The following is a 24,009-nucleotide window of genomic DNA, read 5'->3' on the forward strand; positions in this document are numbered from 1 at the left end:
TTATATTCTAAGAAATCATACAAGCTGTAATATTTCATAAAGTTGTTTATTCTTGTTATTAAAACTTGGACTCAAGTAATCCGGGTTATTCTGGAAAAAGCACCTTGTTTGCAGGGATCACTTAATCATCCTTTTCTACAATCACCTCTCCATGAAGCACCTTTCTTCTTTGGCGTAACATGTGAAAATAAAGTTGTGGAAACACTGATTGAAAAAAAAGAAAACAAAAGAAGGTATTGTTGAAAATTATTTATACTAGAAAGTTCTTCCCAGTAGCAAGCTTCGAGGGCAAGCACATCATCCACCACCTCGGCCTTCCCAAATATTCACAGAGCTCGGGGAAAGAGTAGAAATGTGGACCTCCACATACCATATGCCTACATGTTTTACAGGCTCACCTCCTTTGATTGCATTTTTTACACATTGAAGGTCTGTGGTAACCTCACCTCGAGCGAGTCTGTTGGCACCATTTTTCCAACAGCCTCTGCTCATTTTGTGTCCCTGTGCCACATTTTGGTAATTCCCACAAGACTTCAACCTTCCTCATTATTATTATTATCGTACTTGTCATGGCCATCTGTGATCAGTGGTTAGGACTCGCTGAAAGCTCAGCTGACGGGGAGCATGTTCTAGCAATAAGGTGTTTTTAAATTAAGATGTGAACATTGATGCTATTGCACACTTAACAGACTATAGCATAACGCAAACCTAACTTTGGTATGCACTGGGAAACCAAAAAATTCATCTGACTCACTTCATGGCAGTAATAGCTTTACGGCAGTGGCCTGGAACTGGACCCACAGTATCTGCAGGGTATGGCTGTAAAGCCATTAACTGCTGGGGATTCTGGAGCAAAGTTAAATATCTTGATAAATGTACCTTTGTAATGACCTGGAAGGCCACGTTTGAATTTAGAACTCTGTAACTCTTTGGAATCCTGTGCTAGAACATTCCAGCACAAGGAAAACTGCCCCCACCTGGCCCCCTTTTCTCTGGTCCACTGGCTATCCCGTACCACTCAGGGTCTCATGAACATGTATGGACATCTACGCCCACACTACCCAACTGTATCCATACCCTTCATACACAGCTGCCCTTTGGCTACCCTGTGATCTCAGGACTGTTTTCACTGGTGACATGGTTTATCCCTCAGGAGAACAGACTGGGGAAGAGGCCTATCCGTGCAGTCCCTAGGTGCATGCACACTCAGCACCACTTGGGTCACAAATTCCATGATCCCAGGTTTCCAGAAAGCGGTCTAGAAGGGGAGGGGAGGCCTGTGTGGAGAATGATCAGTGGAGGGCCAGAACGCCGAGAGCAGAAGCCTCTCTTGGTTGGGTATATGGCTATTCTGCTATATACACATTTATGTATATGTATTAAGTCAGTTAGACAAATGGTCATCTGCCCTTCCAAATTTGAAGAATTACTTTGAGCCCATTTGAACCAGGGCTTTTAAACTATAGTGTAAATGTTAGTGGGTATACAAATTAACATCAGCTATAAACAACATAAATATTTGTAAAAATATCTCTGAAAATGATGAACTGAATTATTAAAATCAATTAACTAACAACAACAAAAAAAAGCTTTGAATATCTTGCTCAGGCAAATTTAGTTAACTATTTTTAGAACTTAGCCCACATGGAAGAAAAATACACAATGGATTTTATTCTTTTTAATTTAGGTATCACCCATCTTGATAAATGTAATCATCATATCATACCCGGGGCCTGAACATATTCAGGTAAAATATACTTAAACCTAACTGACCAGTTATTGAAAATACTTCTATCACATTCTGAGTAGTGTAGTGGAAGGGCAGGCTTGAGTTCAAACCCTAGCCTTATTTACTACCTGGGTGATTTGTATGTAAGCCATGTCTGTAATGTCCTCATTGAAAAATGAGAGTAGCACTTCTTTTGAGTACTATTCGCAGGACTGTTAATACAGTCAATGAACAAAGTAAAACTAGCTGTATTACAGCTAATATTAACGATCCAGTGGAAAACATCCCCCTGGCTGACGGATGCTCCAGCAAGTGGGACCCTCACGGAACCATCAGCATCGTGAACGGAGCTCCTAGTGACACGGGCCAGAGTCTACGTCTCTCAGGACACCACTAAACTCACAACCAACAGTTACTAGTTTGATGGTTTCCAGCCATGACCTGTTGGGCCTCGGGTTTCTGTGGAGATGCCTCCGCAGTTACAAGGAAGAGGGGGACCAGATTCCCAAACCTGTAATAGGATATAAACAGAAACAGGCCGTGGCCCTGCTCCAGGCATGGTGCCATTCACCAGACGCTGCGGAAGCAGAGAGCACACACGGGTGCTGCAGACATTCCACCCCTCAGCCCTCCCGAACGGCCGCTGGTGGATAATCTGATGACAGTTAGGCCCAACTGACAGAAGATGAGGGGAATAAATGCACTGTGTGACCATCAAGTCAATGCCAATTTTGAAAAAGCTTCAAAGTTAGAGGCCTCAAGGGGCTGGCCAAGTTTTATGTGCACCCCCATTACATAAAATATTTTATATCGTGTTGATGCAGATTTTAGATGCTATAAACTCTGCTTATTTCCTTGGCTCCCTCACGGACTTTAGAGTCTCTAATTTTATTGAGAAAAGTAAATAACGGTCTTGTTTTACTTGTGTATTTCCTGCTGGTGACTATCAAAATTTGACCAAAAAACATTAACCCTGTGGGTATTTACATGACGTGAGTAAAGCCTCACCAATTCACTGCAACCTACTGAAAGGGGACAAGAAATTAGTGAAGAGGCTGAATTATTCAAAATATTTTAATGGGGCACCTAGATGGCTCAGTCTGTTAAGCATCCAAGTCTTGATTTCAACTTAGGTCATGATCTTGAAGTTCATGGGTTCAAGCCCCGCTTCGGGCTCTCTGCTGTCAGTGCAGAGCCCGCTTGGGATTCTCCCTCCCACCCTCTCTCCCTCAGCCCCTCTCCCGCTCGTGCATGCTTGCACTCTCTCTCTCTCAAAAATAAATAAAGATTAAAAAAATATTTTTAAAAAAGTAGCTTTGTTATTTTCTAGTACATAGAGCGACACACACAAGACTAAAAAGTAATCTTGAATAACTTTTCCAAGTATATGTTCAAGGAATAGATAGAAATGACCCGACATTTTCTTGGATAAAATGTTTATCTTCAGAGAAATAATTCTAAATGCTGGCAAATAGTTCACTGATGTGGGCTCTATCTTTTCTTTAAAAAGAAAAAAAGTCGTATTAAGCTTCTCTTTAAATGATTTTGAGAAGGCAGTCATTTGTGTATCAATTTACCTACCTTTTCCCTTATAACTAGGAAACAGTCTTTTTTGACTCACTCTTCAATTATTTAAAATTATGAATTTTAAATGTGGGGTTGAACAGAGGTTTTGATATATTTGTAAGCCATTATGCTGCCTTGCTTATTAAGCCAGCATATCATGATACTTTACAAAAACTTTCACAGCATCTGCTAAACCAAACTACTAATAACCACATACTTACGTGGTATATATGAGGCCATGGTTATAAGAAGAAAATAATAGTAGTCAAAAGAGACATTGTATTTATTAGGAAGTCTTATTGAAAACATTCCTGTCTTCTTCACGTAGGGTAAGGCAGCATATATTGTAAGAAGTTCACCAGCAACTCCAACAGGGTATAAGATGATAAAAAAATTGTATCTGGAGAAAAGAAAGACCTCAAGGAATTATTTTTCTAGGGCAATGACTGGATTTGACATCATCATTCTTTTGCTACTACTGTCTTTAAACCTAAAAATTCATCCTGCACATAGTTACAATGCCCCTCACGGGTTAGTTTTCTCTACTTTAATTATTTGCTTATAAATTTAATGATCTTCCTTTTTTCTCATAGCAGTTTCCATTTTAAGATGGCAAGATCTTAATAAAATAAGAAGTCAACTTACTTTACAGTACTGAAATAATGGTATACATGTTAAAAATATATATGTAGTTTTGTATTGCAAAGCGCGTAAGCGTTGTAAATACTGTAAAGCACCTGTACGGATTATAAGGTATTGTAAAGGTAACTTCTTTGACACCTGAAATCAGAACTGAACGAGTCACTTACTGGTCAGGAGCAGTGCTTTAAAAGACCAGTTATGATCCTAACTTTATATCTACATCTTGAAATTACCAAAGGGGTTCTCTGGAGGCATTTGAAAACCCTGTTGTGGTTACTAATTAAAAGAGAATTAATTACCATTTCAGAAAACTGAAATAATACTACCTAAAGTTTCCATAACTACTAATGGATATATTGTCTAAAACTGCTTTCATAACAAAACAAGAAAGACAAGTTGTTTCCAAAATTCCCACATTAAAGGAACAACTTGCTTAAAGCAGAACTGAGAAGGTTCTTTCCAAAACCCCAAATCACAAGCTTGTTCATTTGGGCTATGGCGGGGTCTCTAACACAGAGTAGCCAGCCGTCACTTCCACCTGCAGTGAGAGAAACATTCTGCAAGTCTCTGCGGGCCTCCAGCAGAAAGAGCAGCAAGGACCCAAGGCGACAACGTTTCTCCATTAAAGAAAATCATTTTTCTCCAAGGAAGTTACCACAGAAAATAAAGGTCAAAATCTCGGTGGAAAAAGAAAGAAATCAAATCAATCCATATTTTATTTAATCATGTTGTTGGCATTAAGATAATATTTGTAGAGAAAAGTTAAAATCATCAGCATGGCAGGAAACTGGTGATACCAAGTACGCCAAGGGCATACAAGGAAAAGAGATGGGAGAGGAACAGAATTATTTGCCAAAATAAACCAAGTGGTGAAAGAAAAGACCAATGATCCTTTTACTGTCCCTGTTTATCCCCTCCTTGCCTTGGGTATATCATCTGCTTCCTTACTAGTCTTTGTAATTTGTATATTATTTAAATCACTCTTTTCCAGTCTTAATGTCCTAACTCAATTTAAAATCATATAACTGAACATTTTATAAGCCCTTCTCCAGTAAAACGTTCAAACTTATTTACGTGGTTTTTAAACTTTATGTGACTCTCCAATGAGTTTTTTGGAAGCATTGTTCTTCAACAACAACAAAAAACCCTATCACTCCTAGAGTGAACTAGTTTAAGGCCTTCAGCCACTGATTATTTTTAATGTAATGAGAAAGAATTATGTCATTTACTTTCTTCGCACTTTAAAAAGACTGCACATCACCAACTCTCTAAGTTCGGATGGCGGCATTAGAAATTTAACTCCTTATTGAGAAAAAGATACAATGCCTCCTTGAAAATTCCCAATTGGCACCTAAAATTTTTTTTGAAGGGAATGCATTTTCAAAATTGAAGTGGAAATTAACATAAAAACAACAATATACAAGTACCTATTCAGTGGACTTTTCTAGGAACACTTCTAACACATAAACAGCATCAAAGTATATTCAAACTGTCAGAGTAGGCCGGCTACTTATAAATAAGAAGCCATTCTTAAAGTGGAACTTTTATTTGAGAACAGAAGCTTCAACATTTGAACATAAATACAAATATTATTTTAGGTTTTTTAATGAGGTTGGCAAATACGCCTGGGAACTTAAGATTTTTGACATGAAATAAAATGATTCGTGATTACGATTAACTGACATGTATCATGCTAACATGGACATTTCAAAGCTGAAAGATTTTATAGTACCTGGTTTAACATTAATGCAATTGAGGAAGGATTTCTGAACAGCAAATTTAAACATGCAATGGCAGAGCTTTGAACTTTTCTAGAAATTCAACACGTGCAAAATGCATTCTAAAAGGCAGACAGACAAAACATTTAAGACATGTGCCTTTCACAAACAAACTGTATAAATATGGCAAGTGAAGAAACTATCTCATGAATTAGTATTTTCGAAGGTGCCAGAAGTCTGGAAGACTGGGATCGTGCAAGATGGCACTAAGGTATATTCTAGGATTAGTCTGGTGACACTCCAAACCGCCAACTGTGTGAAAGGCCCAACTGCTCAAAGCGGAAGAATGTTCAGTTACAGTAAGAATAAAACCAACAAACATACATCCATGGGAGCACAACCTTCTTACGATAGACAATATGTTTAAGTTCAAATGACAATTTTGAAGCATTTTCAAGAAACAAAATGGGTCAGCCACAAATGTCTAAAAGGAGCTGGGGCACATAAAAAAAAGTGTGAAAGAATATAAATCCAGTTAACGGTGAGTATCATGACAGAGGGGTATTATAAACAATTTAAAAGGTTTTTTTCCTTTATTTTTGATTTTTTATATATTCAACAGTTCATTATATTTGAACATGTGTAATACAGGAGTTAGGAAAAAGGAGTAACTACTTAAAAAAAAAGTGTTAGGCTTTTAATATACGGGGATCAAAATCAAATCTGACGCTAGTTGTATGCTTACTTTCAAACTAGTTACGAATGTGTTACTATAAATATCAGGGTTTTAAAAAATAGAAATAAGGGCACCTGGGTGGCTCAGTCGGTTAAGCATCTGACTCTGGTTCAGGTCATGATCTCATGGTTCATGGGTTCGAGCCCCACGTCGGGCTCTGTGCTGACAGCTAGGGGCCTGGAGCCTGCCTCGGATTCTGTGTCTCCCTCACTCTCTGCCCCTCACCCACTCATACTCTGTCTCTCTCTCTCTCTCAAAAATAAATAAACAAAAAAAACCTTTTTTATATAAAAAACAAAAATATGGGGGCACCTGTGTGGCTCAGCCACTTAAGTGTCTGGCTCTTGATTTTGGCTCAGGCCATGATCTCACAGTTTGTGGGATCGAGCCTGAAGCTGGGCTCTGCACTGACAGCACAGAGCTGGGAGCCTGCTTCGGATGCTGTGTCTCCCTCTCTCTCTAGCCCTCCCCTGCTTATCTCTGTCTCTCAAATATTATAAATACATAAATAAATAAACATCAAAAATTTTTAAAAAATAGATATATGGATATAAATAGCATTGTTTATGATAGTTCAAAGCAGGCCTTCTACTATTAGCCAACTGGAAATTATTTAAATTCTAGCAACAGAGAACTGGCCAGTCATACTACGGAATACTGCCCAGCATTAAGAGTTACAGCTAGATCTAAATATTCCTGTTTTGACTTAAAAAAAAAAAACAAAAAAAAACCCAAAAAAACCTCCAAGATATAAAAAGCAAATACAATGTCATTCTACTTCTGTTTTTAGAAACTCACATTTGAATGTTCACATTTTCGTTAACATGAAAAAGTCTGGATGGGTACACTGCAAACATCTTCCCTTCAGAGGAAGCGAGCTCGTGAGGTAGGTATAAGCAGGAACTTTCCGTGTTGAGTCTATATACTTTGTACTTTTGAGTTTTTTACAACGAAAACATACTACTTCTGTTGTTTAACAGAAAATGTAAAGGAGGCAAATATCGCCAAAGTCTTGTACCCTACCTATGGAGAACAGACATAGAGGGGAACAGACGTATCTGGGATAGAGCTCTTTCATTCCAGTTGTCCTTCCCACCATCTGGCATTTCACACATCTGTGAGTGGTTTCATTTTTTGTCTCCTAGGTCATGAGAGGACAGAGTTTTTCCTGTGTTCAAACCTGCATCTCAGGTATGGAGGACACACACAACATGTGTTACTCTTGTAGCAACTGTAAGTATGACACAGGGAAGGAAAAAAACAAATCTACGCTGGCTGGTATGATTTGTTCTCCAAAGAGCAGTCTTGTTTTTATAATAACTTTGTAAAATATCAGGTGCTCAAAGAATTCAAACTTAAAAAAAAAAAAAACATAAAAGTTGTTGCTTTAGGATAGACATATTTAGAACCCTTGAAATATAAATTTTGTCACATTCCAAATAATACAGTTTAGGTAAGTATGACCTTTAAAAATTTCTGTCTCTGCTACTTAAAACGTACCAAAGAAGCTGACATTATAGGGGCACCTGGGTGGCTCAGTCCGTTAAGCATCCAACTCTTGATTTCGGATGAGGTCATAATCTCACAGTTTGGGAGTGTGAGCCCTGCATCGGGCTCTGCACTGGCAGCATGGAGCCTGCCTGCGATTCTCTCTCTCCCTCTCCCTGCCCCTCCCCTGCTTGAGCTCTCTCTCTCTCTCAAAATAAATAAATAAACATTAAAAAAAAAGAAGTTGACATTGTATATATAAGATCCTAAAAATTATGGATGCCAGATTACTAAAATAATTTAAATCATTCAGACAAAAGGCCATATTTTTGGCACTGTGTTTATTTAATAAAATTCAAAAAACTGTACATTTTGCTTTTAAAGAAAAATAAATGGCCAATTCAGGTTATTTAAGGATACTGATATAATTTGCCCTGCATTGATTTTACTCCAAATATATGTCAATATGATTTTTCTCTGATCATTAAGTTAAGCCTTTAGAATGCAAGTTATTATACGGCTAACAGTCAAACAACAGCATCCTGCCATCACGGGGCCAAGGCACAAATTTCGGTTCGCTGATGTTAGCACACAAAACGCACATGCACAGGGCTGTGAGCAGTTAAACCGCAAGACATCGCCACCTGGCCCATTTAATGAAGTATGGCAAGTGGTCGAGAAGACTGAATGTGTAGAAGGAATAGCGAGTGATCTCTGTCACAGTCCACGCGACCAGAAAAAGCACCACGCTCTCCTCATTCTGGATCTGCAGAATCACAGAGAAATCCACAGTGTCGTTTCACCTTGAACATTTTCCTCCGTGAAGAGATTTCATTTTAGTTATTTACTATGTGTCTTTTATCGCATTGGAACGTTAGGGGTAGACCGAGGCAAGACAGCAAACTTCACGCAGTCCCCATTACGTAATCCCGTTATGATACACAACGCGACCGCATCCGGGGCGGGGGAAGAGTCAAATCTCTACTGCTTTCTCTTCCTCAGCTCTCACTCCAGCCGCTGACCGAACCACCCGAGGACGACATCACCCCCTCAAAACCAGCACGGGAACGATCTGACGCTCCAACTTTCCGGCGGTCACCTGATGACCCATCCTCCTGCAGCCCTGGCCCCTGCATCCGCCCACCCGTTTCCTGCTTCGACCACTGTAATTCGGGGCTCTTCTCCCATCCAGACTCCCGTAACAGCCTCCCGGATACCCGTTCCACTCTACTCTCTTTGTGGATGGAAGTTTTCTCTCAAAAGCAAAACAAACAAAAACACATTTGGAAGTAGCTCGTCTGTGACTTACAGGCTTCTCGGGCTCCCCATTGCTTAACAGGAGAAAGGGATAAAATCTTACCCCCTGTGCATGGTGATCAAGGTGTTTTTTACAATCTGAGCTCAGAAGTCTCTCCAACTTAACCTGCAATCTCTCAACACTCCACTACTACCTCTACCCCTCTCTCTCTCTCTCTCTCTCTCTCGTGATACCAATTTTGTATTATTTCCAGAACATGTTCTGAACGTTTACATCTTTTTTTTTTTAATTTTTTTTTTCAACGTTTATTTATTTTTTGGGACAGAGAGAGACAGAGCACGAACGGGGGAGGGGCAGAGAGAGAGGGAGACACAGAATCGGAAACAGGCTCCAGGCTCCGAGCCATCAGCCCAGAGCCTGACGCGGGGCTGGAACTCACGGACCGGGAGATCGTGACCTGGCTGAAGTCGGACGCTTAACCGACTGCGCCACCCAGGCGCCCCTGAACGTTTACATCTTAACACATCCCTCCATGAGAACGCTACTTACTCACTTATTGGCTCCCATAGAAAACCGTCTCTCATCCTTTAAGATCCAGCTACATCACGCCCTCTGGAAAACTTTCCCCAAACCCTTCCTTTCAACCCAAGCAGGTATTTGTCTACCTTCCTTGTTCAGATCTGTATCATAACACTTGCCAATTGGTTTTAAAGTCTGTCTGCCTAACCCTTGCGTATCCCTCACTGTGCTATTTATACACTCCTTCCTCAGGGAAGCCTTCCTTCCCCTCCATAGGTCAGACTAAGTCCCCAAGTATATTGTAATATAATGCACTCATCTTGTTTCAAAGCACTAACACTAATATAATGAAACCATTACAGCTGACCCCTGCACAACGTGGGGGTTAGGGGCACCAACGCCCCCTGTGTAGTCAAGAAGCCTGTGTGTGTATAACTTTTGACTCCCCCAAAGCTTAGCTACTAAAAGCTTACTGGCGACCAGAAGCCTTACTGATAACATACAAACAGTTGATGAACACATTTGTATACCATATGTATTATATACTGTATTCTGACAAGAAAGTGAGCTAGAGAAAAGAAGATCCTATTAAGAAAAACTTAAGAGAAAATGCACTGACAGTACTTTACTATATTTGTCCAAAAAAAAAAAATCTGCGTATGAGTGAACACATGCAGTTAAATTGCATGTTGTTCAAGGTCAGCTGTATTTGCACATCTACATCTCTCCCAGCTACAGGCTCCACAAGGCAGGAACTATATTGTATTATGAACAGCCAGGTCCCCAGCACAGTCCCAGGCACAGAACAGATGTGCAGTCGGTATTTCTCAAATGATTCCACATCTGTATGACCGCACCCCCACTTCCCAACAGCCAGGATGCATGACAGCTGGGACCGCCCCGTCCGTTTTTGTAAATCCGGACATCAGCACAGTGTCAAGTGCATACAAGGCACTCAATAAATGTTGGCTAAGTTAATTAAAGAGTGGTGGAAAGGTGCCAGTGGGAAACTATTGTTGGAGACAATTAAATAGTAATATTCAGGCAGAGATCCTGTGGAGGATAAAAGAGAGCAGATGGGTCTTTTTTCTCTTGGGGGCGAGCAACCTGTTAGATTCTTTAACTTCTCTGCAGTAACGTTGGCCACCCCATCTTGTCCTTCTTTCTCCTTGGTCTTCAGATTCTTTGTAGTCCTGGCCCAGCTCTTACATTCGCTCACTGTCTGGAATAGTCTCTCTTTTATTTTGTTAATGTTGGACTCCTGCTTTTAAACTGCATGGCAATCTGGATAAAAGGTCTGGCTCTCCATAAGGCAGGCAGTCATTGCTAAGTGCATGGCGGGCACTGGCGAGGGCCCAGGTGGACTGAGTAAGGTGTGTGAAAGACACCAGTCGGAAGGGCTAACGTGCAGAGTGGTGAGAGGGCAGAAGGGCAGTGATCTGTCCCCACACGGACGGGGGCCAGTAAGTCTAGCAGGCAAGGGAAGGGAGTTACGGTATCATTTCAAGCAGACTAGGGACAAGACAGGCATCTCAGGAATGGAAAGGAGGCCAGAGATCTGTCCTCAAGTAGACAGGAGACGCTGGCGGCTGTCAGAAGGTCAGAAGGGTCCATCTGGGAAATGTTTCTGTCATGGGTTTATAAGGCCCAGTGTCTTGACATAGTGAGCACGGTGTTTGTTTGTCTAAAAGGGTTTAAGCCATTAATTAGATTTAGGTCTGTCTCCTGTCATGCCTCAGTAAATAATATGCTAATTTCCCCTAAGTTCCTCAGCCCTTCCAACTTTCATTTTGCCTTCCCCATTTGCTCAGATCTACAGAACTGCATTTGCTTTTTTATGCCTGTTGCTACACCACCCCATGGTGAATGAGAAACAATAAACTGTTGACACTGATGACTTCAATACAGGATCAAAGACAATACGCATCAATAGGAAATAGAATTTTCAGTTCGTTATTTGACGGAATATGAATATTAATTTTAAAAGCTGAGAAACATCAGAGAGTAGACTGTGGACATAAATATTTAGTTTTGCTTGTGTTACAAGGTCATTCTACTAATGCACTAAGTTAATGGACAATCACACTTAAATCCAAACCCAGCCCTTTTCTGTCTAGTGGTTCTGCTTCCTGAAATACAGCAATGTTAATATTTTAGACTCCTATTAATAAAAAGCTTTTCTACAGGCTCCTGAAGAGAACACGTTAGCATCACTTACCGGTTTTATACTGTGAGTAATGAGCCACACCATAAAGATTCTTGAACTCACTTGGACCCCAGCCACAATCACAGAAGTAGGTACAATTCCTTAAAGAGAAAAACAAGTCAGGGGTGCCTGGGTGGCTCAGTTGGTTAAGCATCTGAATTCGGCCCAGGTCACGATCTTGCAGTTTGTGACTTTGAGCCCCACAAGGGGCCCTGCGCTGATAACAGAGAGCCGGCTTGGGATCCTCTGTCCCCCTCTCTCTCTGCCCCTCCCCGGCTCTCACACTCTCCCTCTCCCAAAAATAAACATTAAAAAACAAAAACAAAAACAAGTCAACCGCTGCCCTGGAGGCAATTTATACCAACAATAGAAATTAAATCAGAAACTCACCAATTAAACAGTGGACTATCTGTAAGCAAATAAAAAAAAAAACCACAAGTCAATAGCATGCAACATAAAATAAATCCCTGTGAACACTGGTTTTCTACAAATCCATAGGTGGTATGTCATCAGCAAAATAAGACTGTCTTTGCTCAACAAACAATTTTTCAAATAAATATTACAACAATAGAAAAACAGCATCATAGGAAACTTACCTCAAGCAAGGCAAATGTCTGGAAAAATTTAAGCGTCTTCTGAATACTTTTATATAAACCTTTGTGTGTTCCTTTTTCCATATAAAAACGTACCATGGCAATAGCTAGAACCAACCACCTAGAAGAAATAAAAGTATTTTATAAAGTTCTACCAAAATGAATACCACTGAGCTTCCTACAAGGAAATGGTGTAATTTAGAGTAACGATATATATGTTTTATTATGTCCTCAGTTCATTATTCTTTTTAACAAAACCCACAGGAAGAAATGACATTGTTTTCATATGGGCTCTTCAAGGGGATGAACACAACATACTGGAGAACAACGAGACTCAAATGTCAAACAATATCCAGTTCGTGTTTGGTTTCAGCAGATAAACTGACACACTGAAGAAATTGGCTTTATGTACCAAGTGAGGTTATTGCCAAGCATTTCATAATTATAGAAATATGTCTCAAGGTAAAAAGCTGTGAGTATAAGCATGTACTTACACAATATACAGTATATACTTGTATGTAAGTATAAGTAAAAATCTTTCATAATAATTATGTTTTTAACATTCTTATTTATTTTTGAGAGAGACAGATTGTGAGCGGGTGGGGGTGAGGGGCAGAGCAGAGACACAGACAGAGAGGCACAGAATCCGAAGCAGGCTCCAGGCTCCGAGCTGTCAGCACAGAGCCTGATGCGGGGCTCGAACTCACGAACTGTGAAATCATGACCTGAGCTGAAGTCGGACACTTAACTGATTGAGCCACCCATTAAAAACAACTGTCGGGCCACACAAGACATACATACAGAAGGCCATATTATGGGCCTGCCTTAAAAGAATTTGCTTTACAAAAAGGACAAAATACATATGCCTTCCCTTTTCAACTTGCATTTGTACATGAAACAGAGGTTCTGTGCTGTGAATCAAGGGTACTTCGAACACAAGCTACACCTGAGGAGACCAGCTTTCTCACCCTATGCCCAATCTGCTAGAGACACTCATGAGAGTTAATTTTTTTTCCAGTTCCCCTCACAATTACAAGAGCATGTTTAGGTCTGAAAAAGTTGCACCATCTATAACTTTTTAAAATCTTTACTAACACACCCATGGAAATGAGTATTTAAAAACCCAGGCTTTTAATTCAGTGGTCTCCAAAGTGTCTAGTTAAATGGGTTTGTGAATGACAACAATTTGATACGGTTTTAACTTTTTAATTTAAGAACACTCATAAAATGGACAAACGGCTTAAAGGTTCCCGCAAAGAAACTACTGGTTGAATATGATGAACATGGGCAACAAGGTCAACAGAAAAAGATGGCGGCGGGCACTTCCGCTCCGGGCACTCATATTCCTCCTCAGCACACACCAGGCGAAAGCAGAGGTGTTCCTATGACAAGAAGTCAGGTAAAGTCTGGAACTATCAGCGAGACCTTCAAAATGGGGAACTGTTAATGAAAACAGTGATGATAATAATCGGTAAACTTTCAGAATGCTTTCACGTTCTAGACAATATTCTAAATGCGTGTTTAACATACTAATATTTCATCCTCACAAAAGCCTTGTGAGGTAGGGACTGCTATTAACCTATTTTAATGCTGAGGAAATAGGCAGAAAAGGTCACAGAGCCAGGCAGCTGGGATGTAAACCCATCGCTGAGCTCAGAGTCTATGCTCTTGAACCACGATGCTATACTGGTCTGGCTCTAGGTAGATACTGTGTCTTGGGATACTAGTTAATCACAGTATGTCATATATTTAAGTTACAAGTAAATTTTAAAATGTATACGAAGAGGGGTGGCCTGGGTGGCTCAGTTGGTTGAGTGTCCTACTCTTGGTTGCGGCTCAGGTCGTAATCTCATGGTTTGTGAGTTTGAGCCCCACATTGGGCTCTGTGCTGGCAGCATGGAGCCTGCTTGGGATTCTCTCTTTCCTTCTCTCTCTGCCCCTCCCCTGCTCACGCTGTCTCTGCCTCTCTCAAATAAATAAATAAACTTAAAATAAATAACTTATTTATTTAAACAACAAATAAATAAACTTAACAAAAGTTATAAGGAGAATTATGCTCAAATATTTTCACTGATAGTAGTGTACTATCAAAAAGGTTGGAAGGCCACTGTTGTAGATGAGACAGTCACCAGGCAGAGATGTCAAGTGACTTACCCTAAGTATTAAGGTCAGGGGTCTAGTTAGACATAGAACCCCTGAGGTCTCCTAATCCCCCATGCTATTCTGTCTCCACAATACCCCAGCTTTCCTAGATTCAACTGATGGCTTCATCCCATAGTGAACCAACATTGAATTCTGTGCTGGGCTAATCTGGGTGATGTTTTAGGTGCCTTCCAGGTTTAAAATGTTATGATTTCATTATTCCCAATTATAAGTCCCTATATACTAACAATAAGAAAACAAAGAGCTTAGTAAGATATTTAAATTCACATTTTCCATCCAGTGTCCTCTTTTTTTAAGGAAAATCCAAATTAGATCTTTATAAAAGATCATTCTGAGAGGTAATTACTAACGTACCAAAGCATTCATCCAAGGATTCGTTTAGATGGCAAGTTCTCTACGATGTTAAATAGCATGATATAAAAAGCCCTGCATAAGAACTCGGTAACAAATTCTACTGTTGTTCCTTAGGTGGCAGTATTGTACCACCTAGTGTGGTATTAGAACACCAATAACTAACTTGTTTGAAAAAAAAAAAAATTAATACTCTGCGTGGGGTTAGAAAGGACCACCTCTCATCTATTTTTCAGTCAATATGGCCAAGAGCTAATCCGACCTAATCAGTGCTCACTTTCTAAGCCCACCATCACAAGGGAGTGACAGTCAAAGTCTCCCATAAGGGCCCTACATTTAACTAACTTTGGACTTCCTATATTCACTAGTTTAGTAATTGGGATTCAAAGAAAAAAAATTCAAAAGCGATTAGAGCCTCTGCAACTGGGAATTCTTTTCCGGAAAGTTCTGTTTTTAAAAAATATGCCAGACCTACTGATTACCCAAATATGAACCCAGATAGATATGCTGGGTCCTTGAGAAAAATACTCATTTTGTGAAATATATAAACATGTGCTCTATATGTAGGAGATTGCTTCATTCATTTCTTTATCCATTCATCTTCATATTCAGCACTTGTTGCTAAGCCAGGGAGAGTGCTATATGCTGGGAAATTAGAAATAAATAAGACATAGGCCTTGCCTCAAGAAACCATTAAATTAGTAAGTGGAGAAAACAAAACAACGCTGTAACAGGAGGTATGTGCCATAACTCACTCAACACACGACCTTCTCACCATGCCAGTATGCTACCATGACCATGAAAAATCTTATCAAAGGAGTTCTTCTGTTTCTGGTGCTTCGTTTTCTACTGAGATTTCTTGGAGACAACCTGCTCCGTAAGGAACTTGGTTACCTAAACCTGCATCTTTTCTTATTTCAATACTTTTTTCAAAATTTTAATTATGAACAACTTCAAATATATACAACAATACAGAAAATGGTATAATGAACCCCCGTGTGCCCACTGTCCAGCTTCCATCGTTATCATCTTACGGACAATCCTGTATTATCCAAACCTCTATTCACTTCTCTCCTCACCATCCCCCTCCCTCATTATTTTGAAGGAACTCTAATAGATTCTATAGTTTGATCCATAATAAAAGGATTGCTTTCAATAAACATTACCATAATACCATCATCCCATGTGAAAAATTTTAACGATAACATCTTAGATCACAAAATGTAGAGTCAGGATACAAATTTCCTCAATTGTCTCTCAACTTTAAAAAATCATGATTGAAGTAAGGTTCGTAATTAGTTGCTTTGTCTTTCAGGATTTATTTAATCTATAGGCTTCCCCTCCCTTCCTCTATCCACTCATTTCTCCCTCTCTTTCTTGTGAAACTTGTCTGTTGAGGACACCGAGTGGTTTATTCTGCAGAGTCATCCTACACTGGGTCTTGCTAATCACACACCCACGTGCCATTTATTACGTTCTTCTGTCCCCTGTATTCCCTGTTGACAGTTCCAGAGGCTTGATCAGACAGATTCACAGTGGAGGCTAATTTCTAAGTTATGCTGTGCCCTTCCCTAAAGAGCACATAATTCGTGGCTGTCCCTCTTGTCTGTAATGTTAGCAGTCATTGCTGAACATTGCCCAGATCCATTAGTTCAGCAGTTATGGAGAAGTGATGATATTCTAATTTTATCATTTCTTCTTGACACCTCCTATAAAGTAGCCATTTGGAGACTTGCGCCCCTGGGCTTTGATACATCGTTCATTGACACCACTAAACTTCCTTTCCTAAACTAAAATGAAACTTTTATTTCCCAGCCAACACGTGTGTCAACTTACTGCACGTAGATACTCAGGCCAATGGAATTAAGCTGAAAGGTTCACAAAAGAAAAAAAAAAAAAAACCACAGATAAACTAGACATTGTCAAGATTAAGACCTTCCACTCTTTGAGAGACACTGTGAGGAGAATGAAAAACCAAGCCACAACTAGGAGAAAATATTTGAAACATATATCGGAGAAAAGACTTATATCCATACTATATTAAACAAAAATCTTGGAATTCAGTAATGGAAACCCAAACAACATCATTAAAAAAATAGGTATAAGGGGCGCCTGGGTGGCTCAGTCAGTTAAGCGTCCAACTCTGGCTCAGGTCATGATCTCGCGGTTTGTTGAGTTTTTGTGAGTTCAAGCTCCGCGTCAGGCTCTGTGCTGACAGCTCAGAGCCTGGAGCCTGCTTTGGATTCTGTGTCTCCCTCTCTCACTCTGCCCCCCCTCTGCTCTCTCTCAAAAATAAATAAACATTTTTAAAAAATTTTAAAAACAGGCGTAAGATTTGAACAGACACTATTACCAAAAAAGATATACAATTGGTAAGTAAATGCATGAAAAGATGTTCTGTGTCATTAGTCACTAGGGAAATGCAAAATAAAATCACATTGCGATAACACAATACACCCATTAGAATGTCTAAAATTACAATGACTGACCCTATCAAGTGTTGGTGAGGATGTACAGAAGCTGGAACTCTCATTCATTGCCCATCAGGATGTAAAATGGTACAACTCCCGAAAAGTTTGGCAGTCCCATATGACCCGGTCATTCCACCCACAGGTATCCACCCATGAAAAATGAAAGCGTATGTTCAAAGACTTGTGCATGAATGCTCACGGTAGTGTCACAGCCAAAAACTGGGAAGAACCGAAATGTCCATCAACAGATGAATGGATCAACAAGTTGTGGTAGATCCATTGTATGGGATAAAATATATGTCTGTTACTTAACATTTGCAGAAATGGATATGCCTGAACTGTGGGTTTGGTACTCTAATAACTCACACTATTTACACTCTGAAACTATCTTAAATAGTTTCTCTTTCTGTGTCGAACACCCCGCTGATCATATCCATGATCTTTTTATTCCTTGTAATACTCTCACAAAGTAGTTGTGTTGTTCCAATTTACAGATAAGAAAACTCAGGGGCAGAGAGATTAAGTAACTTATCTGAGGCTACCTGGCTAAAAAGGAGAGAAGCACAGCCTTTAACCAACACCTTATTGTGCTATTTACAGGTTAAAACCTAAATATGTTAGCAAGGTGTTTAAGGCCCTGTGCAATGATCCAGGGTCCCTATCCAGCTTCATTCCTCCTCTCCCCCCCACCACACACACACACACACACACACACACACACACACACACACACACACTTCAGGCCCACTTGTTATTGCCTCAATAACACGTCTAGGAATGTCACATCTGTGTACTCTAATTCACGCTGTTTCCTCATCCATGCCTATGAAATCCCACTGATCTTTCAAAGCTCAGTTGAAATGCTATGATCTCTACCACAAAGCTTTCTCTGATTCCCACTACCTGTCTGACCTGTCACCTCTGCTGAGCACCTATTTCACTGTCTTTTATTGCAATATATAAATGTCCCAGGTTACACTTCTTCAAGGACAGAGCTTAAAATATTTATCTCATGTCTCTCATTTGACCAAGGAAAAGGCTCTTAACATGCCTGGGCTCAAAAGTCCTGAAAAGGAAAACAAAACAAAACAAAACCAGAGAGAGAAAGAGAGAAAGAGAGAATACATCCACTTCTCTGGTCAAGTATCTATTATGAACAAGTACCATAAAAATCCTCACATCCTTTAAAGGTGTAATTCTACTCCTGGGAACTCATCTGAAGCTACTGACTTAACAGAAACAAAAGCAAATTGTCATTAGGAGAATGATTTAAGCCATTATACACTCGGATGGAACCATGAAAGAATATATTTATGAAAACCACACAGAAATATCTAGTAGAATATTACGTGAAAATAAACTATATAATAGAGCAGACACTATAACCACAATGCTCTATAAGATGCATTTTGGAGCTTACACTGTAATGGGGAGGGGGGAGAGATAATGGACAATAACAACAAGCTGAATTAGTAAAATACGCTATACATGTATACAGCAGTAAGTGCAATGAGAAAAATCAGGCATGCAAGAGGAATAATAGCATAATGGGGACATGTGCTATTTGAATGAAGATAGCTAGGGAAGGCATCCCTGAAAATGGAGATTTGAATGAAATTCTGAAGGAAATTAGATACTCACATGAAAGCTAAGAAAAAAAACAGAAGGTCGTGCTAAGCTCAGAGAATTAGGCAAGTTTTTTTTTTTTTTTTTAACGTTTATTTATTTGTGAGAGAGAGAGAGGGACAGAGTGTGAGCAGGGGAGGGGCGGAGAGAGAGGGAGACACAGAATCTGAAGCAGGCTTCAGGCTCTGAGCTGTTAGCTCAGAGGCTGACACGGGGCTGGAACTCACACACTGTGAGATCATGACCTGAGCCGAAGTCGTTGGACACTTAACAGACTGAGCCATCCAGGTGTCCCTAGGCAAGTTCTTTTTTACCGTTATGTAAATACTTCTTATCTCTTTGTTGTTTTCAAAAGTATTACAAAAAATTGATGAATTTCAAAGTTCTGCTGAAAGAGAAAAACAAAATAAGTTAAATGGATAAAAAGAACCTCAGCTAACCCCTCTGCTACCCATACTATTCGACGTCTACCTTTGTGTCTCATTTTCCACACCACAACCTTATTTGCCTCTATTCCCCCGATGCCACCCTTCAATTAGATCAAGACAATATGCCAGGCTTTCCTGCACCTCATGCCTATTTCTAGACTTTATCTCACTCGAAATATCTATCCTCCATATATGCCAATCCTATTCCCTCTCCAAATCTCAATGTCTCTAGAAAGCCTGCAAAGAGTTACATGGATTATTCCATTTTGGTGTCCTTGGCTTTTAAACAGAGATGAAAATGACAAAACAACCTTCTCAATATAGGCAGGAGACAGATACAAGTTTCAGATACGCAGTAATAGGCTGGGCAGGTAGGAAAGAGGAATGAAGTGTGAGAACACAAAGGACACGGCATTTAATTCTGCTCCAGATGGGGTGGGAGACCTAGAAAACGTCAAAGAGGATGGCTTGACTTAGAAATCATATGAGGAATAAGGAAGATATGCAAACAGTGAACAGCCTGAGCAAAAAAGGAGAGCTGTGAATATAAAAATGCATGGTGCTTTGCCAGCATTAGGAGTTAGAGTTGATTTCAAATGCCACCAAACTGGAAATGAGAATCAGAGAGCATATTGCAAAGGCCCTTGAATGACAAACAGCCTAAATCCCTTAGGTTACAGTAAGGGGTAACGGGGAGTCACCAGAGGCTTTAAACTAGTTATGTTAGTTTTAAGGTTAACCCTGTTTTCAAAAGGGAGAGTGGATTGGAAAGGGAAGGGACAGCAGACCAGTTAACCAACAGCAGGTATTCCAAAAATGTTTATTAACTGGGTGAGGCTATCACAGGAGAGAAAATTCTTTCAGCTTCCACTCTATCTAAAGACAGCAGGTATAGTGGGTACTCGATTGTTCTCCAGTTGCTCTGAATATATTATTTTTCTCTTTCAAGATTATAAAGCTTACTAAAGCGTAAAGGCAAAGAAGCAGCACATCTCTGAAGTCAGACTGTCTAGGCTGAAATCCAAGTCTGACCCCTGCTGGTTGTATGATCTTGAGCAAATGACTTAACCACTCTGTGCCTCGGTTTCCTAATCTGTCAAATGTAGTATCTCATACCCCTCACAGAATGGTAGGGGACTAAAAACGACATAGTACATCTAAAGTAACCAACACAGTATTTGCCACATAGTAAATCCTCAATAAATATATGTTTCATCAACTGTATTTGGTATTCAGGATCACTCTAAACACATAATAAGCACTCAGTACTGGGTCACACCATTTATTCTTTGTCAATACCATTTTTCTAGGAGCCCTGGAGAAAGTTTAAGATATTGAGCTTTCCCCCACACTTACATAGGTTAATACTTCACGTGCTAGTGGGAAAATCACTTCTTAAAAAGGCAATGCAATTTAGATACGGAAGAGCATTTTCTCAACAGGTCTTGAGAAGCAGTCGACACAGCAGTCACTTTGACAGCTCTCTGATGAGCGATAGTCATTGTGTAACCTTAACTTGTAAGTCACACTCCAAGCCAGAAATAAAAGTAAGTACGGGGTATGATTCGTCAAGTATGGGGCCATAAAGATGCTGGACACGAGCGCCGCACGCTGATAAGGCAGGCTTTCTAAGCTATCGTCCCAAGCAAGTAGCTCTGAGGCTCAAAAATATGAAAATCGTGGTGACATTAACAGTGAAGAAGACTCTGCCCCAGCGACCTGCAGCACGAGGAAACGCACGGTGGGGGCCACCGGCCGGACAGCTCCGGGCTCGGGGGGCGGCCGGACCTGGGCGTTTCTTCAACAGCAGCAGCAGCAGCCGGTAGCGGCGCCCGGGGCGGCCGGGCCGAAGCCGCCTCCCCCGCGGGTCGGCCCCGCATTCCTGCCCCGGTCTATACTTAACCTCCGGCCCGCGCCCCGGGCCGCCGCGCCACGCCGTGCACCGTATTAGGCAATGCCGGGCGAGCAGGGCCACGGCCCCCCCCCCCCCCCGCCTCCGCCCCGCTCCGCTCCATTCAACGCCCGCGGCCGCGGCGGCGCCCGCGCCCCTCCCCCACGGCCGCCGCCCGCGCCCCCTCCCCGCCGCCCCGCGCCGCACGCGCCCCGCACGCCCGGCCCGCTCGCCCCTCGCCGCCCCGCGCCGCCGCGAGCGCCCGCAGCCCCGCCGGCGCCCCGAGCGCTGAGCGTCTCGGGACGGCGGCGCGGGGGTGGGGGGCGGAGGGAGACGAGGGCCCCTCGCGGCGCACGTACCCCGCGGTCATGGCGATGTTGTAGAAGGTGAGCCAGACGGTGGCCAGCAAGCCGAGGCGCCTCCTCTTGCCGGGGGCCTCCCGCTCCTCGCCGGCCTCCGAGGCGCCGCCGTTGGCGCCGTCCTCCTCGCTGGACGCCATGGTGGCCGTGCACCCGGGGGAGGTGGAAGACAGGGGAAGGGGAGCGGGAGGGGGCCCGGCCGAGCGCGCCGCTGAAGCGCCGCCGCCCGCTGCCGCCGCCTCCGTCAGGCGCCCCATGTGCCGCGCGCAGGGGGCTCGGCGCCTACTGCCCTGCCGCCCGCGGGGGGAGGAGCGGGCGCCCCCCGCCGCCGCCGCCCCGACCGCCCCGCCCCCGGCCCTCGGGAGCGCGCGCGGCACGGGGGACCTGGCCGCCGGGCCTGGGAGCCCGGGCTCGGGGTCCCGCGAGCCCCCGGGTACGGTTTCGAGGCGGCCGTGTGGCTTCCGCTCCCACAGAAACCTGTCCGCTTCTCCAACTGGGGGAACCTCCTCTTAGAGAGACGCCCCACATGTCTCGGGAGCTGGCGCCGTGCCCCTTGCTAGTGCATTTAGTCGGGACGCACGGAACACACCTGACTTGCCGTGGTCCTGCCCCGCCCAACCTTTGGGAAGGTAGTTTCTGGACGCTGGGACGGGCACTAGGATCTTCCCGCCGAGGGCTCCTGCAGACCCTCTGAGGAAGACGCGCCCACTTGAGCCTGTTTCACTTGCGCGGGCCAGTGGCTCATGCACAGGGGGAATATAGTAGGATTGCCTCACTTGTGTGGATTCCCCTGGAGCCAGTGTTCTAAAGGCATTGACTCCGATGCAGTGCAGTGTTGGGTGTTAGAAGCTGGAGGAAAGAAGACATGACAAGATACCAAAGGAGAAAAGTCGGAGCGGATACCGGCAAGCTACAGATGCAGGGCTAAGCAGAACCTTTCCCCGCAGTAAAGAGTATCTCACTGTTCCCCACTCTATCCCTTTCCTTTTTGTATCTTCCTCCAGAGACCCGTGCTTCCTCCGAACAGCTCTTTGCTCTTTCCCCTTAAAGCACACGGTTGGGAAGGCAGGCTCTGGAGTCAGATTACTGAAATCCAAACCCCAAATTCTTGGCTCCACCAGTCTTATTAGCTTGTGGACTTGGGCACCTAAACTTCTTTATGCCTCAGTTTCCTCAATGGGAATAATTTATAAACCTGTGTCATGGGTCTTTGTGAGATACAAGTGAAATCACTCATGTAGACCACTTACAGTTGTGAAACAGGTTGAGTCACCCCAAATCAGCGTGCGATCACCATTCTGGCCACTCTGATCTTTGTTGATCCAGCGAAAGAAATTCTGGGCCGGCCTGTGGAAACGATCTGCCTGTTAGGCTGTGCTCTGGAACCTGAGCCTGGCCCCGGGCAGGGGACAACCACCAGAAGACCACAGAGCCACGGGAGTCTGGTAGCGCCTCAGGGTACGGAGTCATTCTGATACGGAGGAAAGCATGAAAGAAGTCACCAAACTAGAGAAAAGAGGACACAACCCTGTCCATCCTTGTGATCTGGCCTCTGGGCGCCCGATCCGATCCGGGCAGCACCACCGGCCTGCTTGGGAAACTTAGATACTTTTGAGGAAGACATTCCAGTAGGGGAGGAGTCTGAGATGTTTCCGGGGAAGAAATAATGGCCGGAAAATGTTCAAATTGGATGAAAACTACAAACGACTGTTTTTTAAGACATTTAAATTGGAAAGGATGAAGTAAAACTATTTGCAAATGACAACATTGTATAATTAGAAAAGCCTAAGGAAACGAAACCAGTGTAAACAAAAACAAAACAAAACCTAATTGCTTTTTACCTATTAGAAGAGAAAACTGGAAATTGAAATTTAAAATAAAACCATATAATGCTCATCAGCATTCCAATGAAATATATAAGGATACATTTAACACAACGCTCAAGTCCTATACACTGAAAGCCACATAAATCACTGCCAAGAGAAATTAAAGACTTAAATAGCTATCCATGTTCACGAATTGGAAGATGACAAGGTTAAAATGTCAGTTCTCCCCAAATCCCAGCAGAACACATACATATTTTTTCAATTTGGCACGGTAACTCTAAAATTTATACAGAAATGCATAGGAAAAGCAATGTTGAGGCACATACATACTTGTTTTCAAGATAGCACGAAACTACAGTTTATAAGACGGCATGGTAGACATAAGGAGAGACAAATCAGTGAAAAAGAATAGAGTCCAGACCCGTAAATACGCGGTCAA

The 24,009-nt window shown here is 42.2% G+C and overlaps 1 protein-coding gene across 1 annotated transcript; it reads right to left on the reverse strand.

Annotated features, from left to right (window-relative positions):
- Nucleotides 1–27: 27 nt before the first annotated feature.
- On the reverse strand, nucleotides 28–22,101 carry HACD1 (3-hydroxyacyl-CoA dehydratase 1). Its single transcript, XM_043564892.1, has 7 exons — nucleotides 21,745–22,101; nucleotides 12,459–12,576; nucleotides 12,253–12,271; nucleotides 11,875–11,963; nucleotides 8,524–8,645; nucleotides 3,517–3,695; nucleotides 28–204 (listed from the first exon to the last, which is right to left on the reverse strand). The coding sequence occupies exons 1-7, from the start codon at nucleotides 21,999–22,001 to the stop codon at nucleotides 122–124; spliced, it is 867 nt and encodes a 288-aa protein (XP_043420827.1). The 5' UTR covers nucleotides 22,002–22,101; the 3' UTR covers nucleotides 28–121.
- Between the last annotated feature and the right edge of the window lie 1,908 nt (nucleotides 22,102–24,009).

This window comes from Prionailurus bengalensis, chromosome B4, assembly GCF_016509475.1.
Source record: "Prionailurus bengalensis isolate Pbe53 chromosome B4, Fcat_Pben_1.1_paternal_pri, whole genome shotgun sequence".
Classification (NCBI taxonomy): domain Eukaryota; kingdom Metazoa; phylum Chordata; class Mammalia; order Carnivora; family Felidae; genus Prionailurus; species Prionailurus bengalensis.

Coding starts and splice junctions, on each gene's coding strand:
- HACD1 (XM_043564892.1), bottom strand. CDS start 22,001: ATGGGGCGCCTGACGGAGGCGGCGGCAGCGGGCGGCGGCGCTTCAGCG. Junction 12,577..21,744: donor AACATCGCCATGACCGCGGG/GTACGTGCGCCG, acceptor TATTTCTTCTAG/GTGGTTGGTTCTAGCTATTG. Junction 3,696..8,523: donor TACTTCATTAAATGGGCCAG/GTGGCGATGTCT, acceptor TCTTTTCTCCAG/ATACAATTTTTTTATCATCT.